At 57.0% G+C, this 8024-nt stretch overlaps 2 protein-coding genes across 2 annotated transcripts; one reads left to right on the top strand and one right to left on the bottom strand.

The window, feature by feature from the left end:
- The first annotated feature begins 1047 nt into the window (after positions 1 to 1047).
- On the top strand, positions 1048 to 2195 carry NR2C2AP (nuclear receptor 2C2-associated protein). The gene is made up of 5 exons (XM_009075919.1): positions 1048 to 1088; positions 1202 to 1292; positions 1386 to 1491; positions 1745 to 1812; positions 2079 to 2195. Exons 1-5 carry the CDS (start codon positions 1048 to 1050, stop codon positions 2193 to 2195), a joined length of 423 nt encoding a protein of 140 aa, XP_009074167.1.
- Positions 2196 to 3023: 828 nt separating this feature from the next.
- RFXANK (regulatory factor X-associated ankyrin-containing protein) lies at positions 3024 to 7737 on the bottom strand (the record flags this gene model as incomplete). Its single annotated transcript, XM_009075920.1, has 8 exons — positions 3024 to 3090; positions 3415 to 3495; positions 3635 to 3701; positions 4539 to 4664; positions 6068 to 6168; positions 6639 to 6704; positions 6810 to 6890; positions 7660 to 7737. Coding segments are annotated over 8 exons (659 nt in total), but the record flags the coding sequence as incomplete, so codon positions are not given.
- Between the last annotated feature and the right edge of the window lie 287 nt (positions 7738 to 8024).

The raw sequence follows: 8024 nt of genomic DNA, 5'->3' as shown, positions 1-8024 counted from the left end.
CGCCGGGAGGGGAACCGGGGAGGGTCGGTGATGCTGGGGGTACCCAGCGCTGTCCGGGGGTCGCCAGTGTTGTCCAGGGGTTCCCAGTGCTGTCCGGGGGTTCCCAGCGCTGCTCGAGGTGTCTCCAGTGTTGTCCAGGGGTTCCCAGTGCTGTCCGGGGGTTTCCAGTGTTGGTCGGGGGTTCTCGATATCATCTAAGGGTCTTTATTCCTGCTAAGGTGTCCCCAGTGCTGCTTGGGGGTCCCCAATACTATCTAAGGGTCTCTATTCGTGCTCAGGAGTCCCCAGTGCTGCTCGGGATGTCCCCAGTGCTGTCCGGGGTGCTCCCAGTACTGCTCGGCGGTCCCCGATAACATTTAAGGGTCTTTATTCCTGCTCAGGTGTCCCCAGTGCTGCTTAGGGGTCCCCAATACTATCTAAGGGTCTCTATTCCTGCTCAGGAGTCCCCAGTGCTGCTCGGGGTGTCTCCAGTGCTGTCCGAGGGTTCCCAGCGCTGTCCGGGTGTCCCCAGTGCTGCTCGGGGGTCCCCAATGCTTTTTGGGGCTTCTCGGTACGATCTAAGGGTCTCCATTCCTGCCCAGGTGTCCCCAGTGCTGCTCGGGGGTGCCCGATACCATCCAAGGGTCTCTATTCCTGCCCAGGTGTCCCCAGTGCTTCCCGGGGGTCCCCAGTGCTGTGTGGGGGTCCCCGATACCATCTAAGGGTCTCTATTCCTGCTCAGGAGTCCCCAATTCTGCTTGGGGGTCCCCAGTGCTGCTCAGGGGTCCCAAATGCTGTTTGGGGGTCTCCAGTGTGATCCAAGGGTCTCCATTCCTGCCCAGGTGTGCCCAGTATGATCTAAGGGTCCCCATTCCTGCCCAGGTGTACCCAGTACAATCTAAGGGTCCCCATTCCTGCCTAGGTGTGCCCACTACGGTCTGAGGGTCCCCATTGCTGCCCAGGTGTGCCCATCCCTGCCCAGGTGTGCCCAGTGTGGTCTGAGGATCCCCATCCCTGCCCAGCCGTGCCCCTCTCTGCCCATCCCTGCCTGTCTCTCGGCAGGCAGCGATGCCCGCGGAGCCTCTGATCTGCACCGACACAGCCACGCGGTGAGTGCTTGTCCCTCCTGGCTCCACACGCTGTGCCCTGTCCCTGCAAGGTGTGGTGTCCCTCACCCTGCTGTCCCCATCGTGCCCTGGCACGGTGGCACACGTCCCTGCAGGGTGAGCTCCGTGCTGAACAGGGATGTGAAGCAGTTTGGGAAGCAGCACATGTTTGACTCGAGCGAGGAGACCTGCTGGAACTCAGACCAGGTGGGGCTGGAGGGGAGGGACAGGAGCTGTGCTCACACACAGCCCCTCGCTGTGCCCCCTGTGAGGGATCCCTGGTGTCCTTCCTGCCCCCAGGGCACGTCCCAGTGGGTCACCCTGGACTTCCCTCGCGCTGTCAAGGTGTCTGAGCTCCACATCCAGTTCCAGGGGGGATTCTCCAGCCGCCTGTGCACGCTGGAAGGTGAGGTTTGGGGTGAGGGGGGTCCCTCTGCCTCAGTTTACCCACAGCTGTTTGTTGCAAGACCCTGAGGGATTTGTTAGCCAAACCCCAAGAGGGGCTGAGGCTCTGGGCTGGAGCAGGGAGGGGTGAATGGGATGGGGATGGGATTCTCTGGGTGCTGATGGGAACCTGGTCCAGCCCAGCACAGGGAGGATTTTGGGACAGTCATTGGAGGCTCCTGCAGGACCTGATCCTCCACCTTCACCCTCCACAGGCTGCAGAACTGGTGAAGAACTGGTGAAAATATCTGACCTGTACCCTCAAGACACTCATGCCATGCAGATATCCTTTGCCATGCTGGGTTGAAGCCCTTGGTGGGTGAGTTCAGAGCCCCCCAAGGCTGTGGAGGGGCAGACAGGGGAGCAAGGGCAGAGCTGGGATTAAAATAACAAACCTCTGGGTACCTGGTGGGACTTTGGTACTGCTAGAGCTGCTCAGCAGAGCTGGAACATCCAGACATCCCCCACTGCAGGGTGAGGCCCTTGGAGCAGGTTTCCCATGTGCCATGACATCCCAGTGCCTGTTTTATTCCTTCACAGCCCCCATACAGATTCCAGGTGGAGGAGACAGTGCTGGATAAGCTGAAGATCACCTTTGAGAACAGCACAGACTTCTTTGGGAGGATCGTGGTGTACCACCTCGGGGTGCTGGGGGAGAGGCTGTAGGGGAGCAGCAAGGGACAGCACAGGGGGCTGTCCCCATCCCCTGGGGGCTCTTCATGGCACAGCAGTGACAAGGGGACACTGGTGCAGAGATCCATGGGCAGGACTTGGAGCCTTTGGTGGGACACAGGTGTGTAACTGAATAAATGATGTCCTTACTCCTTCCTGGCTGCTCCTTGGGCAAGGACTGAGCCCTCTCCAGGGTTTGGCATGTGTGTGGCTTGAGCAGGAGAGAGGAGAAGTGTTCCCTGCATGTGCTGAGCTGTCTGTCACCTTTGCTGGCCATCCCTGAACATCTCAGAGTGGCTCCTGTGTGCCAGCTGAGGTTGTGCCAAGGCTGTTGGGGTGATGCTTCCTGCAGGTTTTGTTCCTGTTTCCCTGGCTGTGTGCAGGGAGGGCTTGGCAAGTTTATGGGAGCTTCCCTCTTGAAGTCCTGGAGAGGAACACCAGGGTGCTGGAGGAGGTTTTGACCCAGTTCCCCTCATGGTTCCCCAGGAACTGGGACTGGGAACAGGAGCTGGGACAGACTGAGGCAAAGGACAAGGATCCACAGAGCTGCTCAAGAGTTTATTTCCAATAATGTGGTACTGGAATACATGGAGCAGCCAAGCCCAGGCAGGGCAGAAACTGCCCTGAGGAAGGAGTGTCCCTGGGTGTGAGGCACTGTGGCTGTGCCTCCCCCAGGAGAGACATGGATCCACTGAGGGAAGGGATTCCTGGATTCCTCCGCATGGTCCTTGCCTCAGGCATTGTGCCATGGCCACTATGGGCCAGGGGGTGAGGCTGTGGTGGTCCCAGAGCAGAGCTGGTGCTGCAGCCATCCAGCCCAAGCCACCACATCACTCCAGCCCCTTGTTCTGGAACAGCTTGAGGATGTGATTCTCTATAACCTGTTGGACTAAGGGAGGGAGAGAAGTGGAAGCCAAGCCTGGCAGGAGCCAGTGCTGCTGGGGGAAGGAGCTGGGCACTGGTTTGCTCCTGTTTTCTGATGGAAAACCAGCTCTCCAGGGATGTCTCCTCCTCCCCAGTCCCAGCACAGCTCTGGGTGGGAAGTGGAGCCTGAGGACAGGACTTATCTTGACCTCCCTGGATTGATGTCTGCGTGGGAGCTGTGCTGGAAGGTCAGAGAAAGCCCCAAGCAGGGCTGGAAGCTGGGAATTCCCTGGAGGCTTTGCAGGGAGGGAAGGCAGAGCTCCCTGCCAGGCAGGGAGGGAACACTCACCTTTCTTGTGTCCCAGAGCCACAGCCAGATCCATGGGGGTGTAGCCAGAATCTGCCTCCTCCGTCAGGTCAGCGCCGCGAGCTGCAGCGGGATCAGGGCATGGCACAGGCTGAGGGGACTCCCAGAAGCTGATGCTCTCCCCCCAGGGGTGTCACACTCTCTCCCCAGGGCAGGGAGCAGCGATTCCAGGCCCAGCCCCACGTGCAGAGGTGCCCATTACCTAGCAGAGCCTCCACACACTTGACGTGGTTGCCGCGCACGGCGTAGAGCAGGGGAGTGCCACCGTTCTGCCAGGGGGAGGGATGGAGTCAGTCCTGGGCTCACAGCTCCTGCTTCCCACACTGCAGGAGGGCCCTGGACCACTGGGATCCTCTTCTGCCCTCTCCCAGCCCTAGGCTGGGATCCATTGGATCCATCATCTCCCAGCTCCAGACTGGGATCCTCCTTCCTCCCTCTCCCAGCTCTGGGCTGGGACCTCCTTCCACCCTGTCCCAGTGCCAGTCTGAGACCCCTTTACAACTTTTCCCAGCTCTGGAGTGGGACCCTCATCCTCCCTCTCCCAGTTCCAGGCTGGGACCTACTGGGATCACCCTTCAACCCTCTCCCAGCTCTGGGCTGGGACCCATTGCATCCTCCATCCACTCTCTCCCACTCCAGGCTGGAACCCACTGGGACCTCCATCCACCCTGTCCCAGTGCCAGCCTGGGACCTACTGAGACCCCTTTCCACCTTCTCCCAACTTTGGGGTGGGACCCCAATCCTTCCTCTCTCAGTTCTGAGCTGGGACCCACTGGATCCTCTCCCACCCTCTCCCAGCTCCAGGCTGGGACCCACTGGATCCTCCTCCCACCCTCTCCAGCTCTGGATTGGCTGTTCCCTCACAGAGCAGCTCTGCACAGGTTCTCTACATGCAACAAACCTCCTTTGACCTGTGTGATTTAAAGCCAACCTTCACTCCCAAGCTCTGCTGCCTCATGCCTGGTGCCACCACCAGCACCAACAGCTGAGGAGAAACCATCTAAAATCATCATCCCAGTTCACTCCTCACAACAACCACATGAGAAGGATGGGAATTCACTGCTGCTCATTCCTGGTGTCCCTGTCCCTGTGCTGGTGGCACTCACCCAGTCATAGATGTTGATGTCCACGTTCCTCTCCAGCAGCATGGTGACAATGTCAGTGTAGCCACCCATGCTGGCCAGGGACAGGGCACTCTCCCTCTCCTTTGCCAGCACGTGGGGATCAGCACCCTGGGGACAGCACAGGGGTTGGCCCTAGCAGGTAACAGAGCCCTGGGGTGCTCAGAGATCCCTAGTGGGGGTCGATTGTGGAGCCTGATGGGGCAGAGACAGCTCACATGTTCCCAGTGATATCTCCTGGCCAAACTCTTCCTGAGCATGGTTTAATCATCATGGCAATGATGATTAGCATCAAGGCGGGGATCAGCACCCTGGGGACAGCACAGGGGTTGGCCCTAGCAGGTAACAGAGCCCTGGGGTGCTCAGAGATCCCTAGTGGGGGTCGATTGTGGAGCCTGATGGGGCAGAGACAGCTCACATGTTCCCAGTGATATCTCCTGGCCAAACTCTTCCTGAGCATGGTTTAATCATCATGGCAATGATGATTAGCATCAAGGCGTAATGGGGATAAACTGAAAGAGGGAAATTTAGGTATTGGAAGCAAAGTTTTCCCTGTGATGGTGGTGAGTCACTGACACAGGTTGCCCAGGGAGGCTGTGGTTGCCCTAACCCTGTCAGTGTTCAGAGTCAGGTTGGATGAAACCTTGAGCAACCTGCTCTGGTGGGAGTTGTCTCTGCCCAGGGCAGGGGGTTGGGGCTGGATCATCTCTAAGCTCCATTCCAACCCCTTAATATGTTATGATCATCAAACATCTCAGGTGAGGCCTTTAAAGCTCTTCTGTAGTGTCAGTGTTGCTGTGACTCAGCCCCTTTGCCCATCACCAGAACAGCATCACTGTCCTGTCTGAGTCCCTGTACAGCATCCACTGTCTGTTTTTCACTGATTTCCATGGAAATCCCCCATGCCCTCCAAGCTCTGCCAGCCCCAGCCCCTCCTGGACTTCATTATATCCTTTCTCCAAGCAACACTTCATCTATTTTGCCTTCTGTTTGTCTCTCTGGTTGTGTATTGCAGTTTTGCTGCTTAATGCTGTGACAGGGTTGGGTTGGTGCTCCTGAGGTGTGAGTGCTTGGCTGATCCTTGGATGCACAAGGTTTTGGGACTGGGCTTTGGGGAGCAGCTCAATGTGGAGTGCAGAAGGGTCTGGTTCCTGTTCTCCCCAGCACTCAAGGATAATGCAGCAGTGAGTTCATTAACTCAAGGCTGCCTCAGTGAGCACATTTGCTGGAGATTACAGGGCCCAAGTGCTAAACCTGATCTCAAATTAGCAATAAGCAGCTATTTAATTACAAACAGTTATTGCTGGCTGGGAGATAAAACTCTCCATGCTCCTGCCTGAGCTCACAGCCCGACAGGGAACAACATCTGACAGTGCCTGAGCCTGGAACTCTGCCACATGTCCTCTCTGATGCCATGGGAAGGGTTGGATGAGGAGATACCAGGATGGTGCTGGGTGATTTGGGAGGTGCTGGGATTGGAGCTGGGGATTGTCCTGTTGAGAGTGTGGCCTTACCCATTCCAGCAGGTGACGGACAGTTTCGATCTCACCAAAGGCTGCAGCCCAGATCAGGGGGGTGAAACCTCTCTCATCAGGTTTATTTACCAAGTTCTCACCTGCACAGACATAGATGAGACAGCAATAGGAAAGGTAAAGCCTCCTCTGCTCCCTGTCTTCCCAGTAAAACCACCAAAGGCTGGAAAACTACCCTCACTGGCTGGTTAATCATAGCCATCAAGGTTGGAAGAGACCTCTAAGATCAATGGTTGGACCTGATGAGCTTCAAGGTCTTTTCCAACCTTAAGGATTGTAGGATTGTATGAAGACTAAGCTGAGGGTGTGAGAGGATCACCAGCTAGGACTGGCAGGACATTTAGGGTGGTCAGGGACTGGGATATTGCCCAGGGAGGTGGTGGAGTCACCATTCCTGGAGATGTTTAACAGGCATCTGGATCTGGTGCTGCAGGAACTGGTTTAGGGGTTGCAGCAGTGACAGGATAAGGGTTGGACTTGATGATCTCAGAGGTCTCTTCCAACCTTGATAGTTCTATGACTCTGCACAGGGTGAGAGCCCAGAGGGACATACCTTTCCTAAGGTGTTCTTTGAGCTGGCTGAGCTCCCCTTGGGCTGCAAGTTGGTGGATGGACAGTGCTGGGGGAGAGAAAGAGTTCAGCCATCAGGACAAAACCTGCTGTCCCCCTGTCCCCTCCACACCCAGTCTGACACAAACATCCCACCCTGCCTGGTGGCACTCACTGTCCAGCGTGGCTGGGAGGGCTGAGACCTCATTGCCTCGTTGCCTGTTGGTCAGTGTGTTGGAGTGCTTCAGGGGAAAACCTGTTCCAGAGAGAGGAGAGAGTCAGGGCACAGCTCTTTTGTGCCCAGGGAGAAGCTCCTTCCAGTGCTTTCAGGGGGAACTTGGTGCAGAGAGAGTAGAAACCCAGGGTATGGTTCTTCCATGCCCAAGGAGGAGCTACGTGAGAACTCAGGTCTCTCTGAAGCTGTTTCCTGGCAAAAATAAAAAGGGATTGCTCCCTTGAAAATAGAGCTGGAAGCTCAGGTGTGATCAGTGCTCAGGGACCAAGAGCTGAGCATGGAGATAAACCACCCAAAGAACTCCCAAGGAGGAGCAATGTTCACCCAGGCAGGACCTGGCATTGAGGGCATAACTGCACGATTTATACACACTCTCAGGTTCATCCTCACATCTTCTGCCACTTGGAACCTCAATGTGTTTCCCACCAGCGATTCCTAGTTTTGTTAGGGGAAGGACATGAAGAGAGTTTCCCATCGCAGTTCCACTGTGTGGAGCTGCAGCGACCTCTCACTGCTGGCACAAGGCATCACCAAGGGCTGGAAGAGACTTGGCTCGAGGGAATGGCACCAGTTAGAGACTTTTCCAGCAGGTTTTGTGGGCTGAGAGACACGGGGCACCTGTCCCACACTTGTCCCATCCTGGGGCTGAGACTCAGGTGACCTGTCCCACACCTGGGAGCCCCAGGTGACCTGTCCCACACTGGAGCTGATGTCCAGGTGACCTGTCCCACACCTCTCCCCCCTGGGGCTGTCCCACCCCAGCTGGTTGCCCCAGGCTGTGCACACTCACTGTCGAGGTCTGGGGGCTCAGTGCTGCTCTGGGGGTCCATGGAGGCAGCTGAGAGGTTCCTGGGGGTGTCAGCTCCACCTGCAAACCAGAGTGACCATCAGGGACCCTGAGACCACCCACGGGGACCACGCTGGGCTCCACATGTCCCATCAGATACAGCCAGGAACCCCAGCCTGGGGACAGAGGGGAGATGGATCCTGCTGATCTTGATTTCCAGAGGGGCAGACGCTGCAGGATCTGGATCCATGCACATCCAGAGGGGAAAAGGATCCCTTAGATCCTGATTTCCAGGGGGGCAGACGCTGCAGGATCTGGATCCATGCACATCCAGAGGGGAAAAGGATCCCTTAGATCCTGATTTCCAG

The sequence above is a fragment of the Acanthisitta chloris genome, unplaced genomic scaffold (genome assembly GCF_000695815.1).
Source record: "Acanthisitta chloris isolate BGI_N310 unplaced genomic scaffold, ASM69581v1 scaffold29935, whole genome shotgun sequence".
NCBI classification, from domain to species: Eukaryota; Metazoa; Chordata; class Aves; order Passeriformes; family Acanthisittidae; genus Acanthisitta; species Acanthisitta chloris.
The sequence above is the reverse complement of the archived record's forward strand: the minus strand, read 5'-3'. Positions and strand labels throughout refer to the sequence as shown.

Excerpts from the sequence above, each read along its gene's own strand:
- NR2C2AP (XM_009075919.1), top strand. The coding sequence starts at position 1,048 with ATGCCCGCGGAGCCTCTGATCTGCACCGACACAGCCACGCG. Across the intron at positions 1,492-1,744 it reads CCGCCTGTGCACGCTGGAAG|GCTGCAGAACTGGTGAAGAA; the intron begins GTGAGGTTTGGG and ends CACCCTCCACAG. Across the intron at positions 1,813-2,078 it reads AAGACACTCATGCCATGCAG|AGATTCCAGGTGGAGGAGAC; the intron begins ATATCCTTTGCC and ends CAGCCCCCATAC.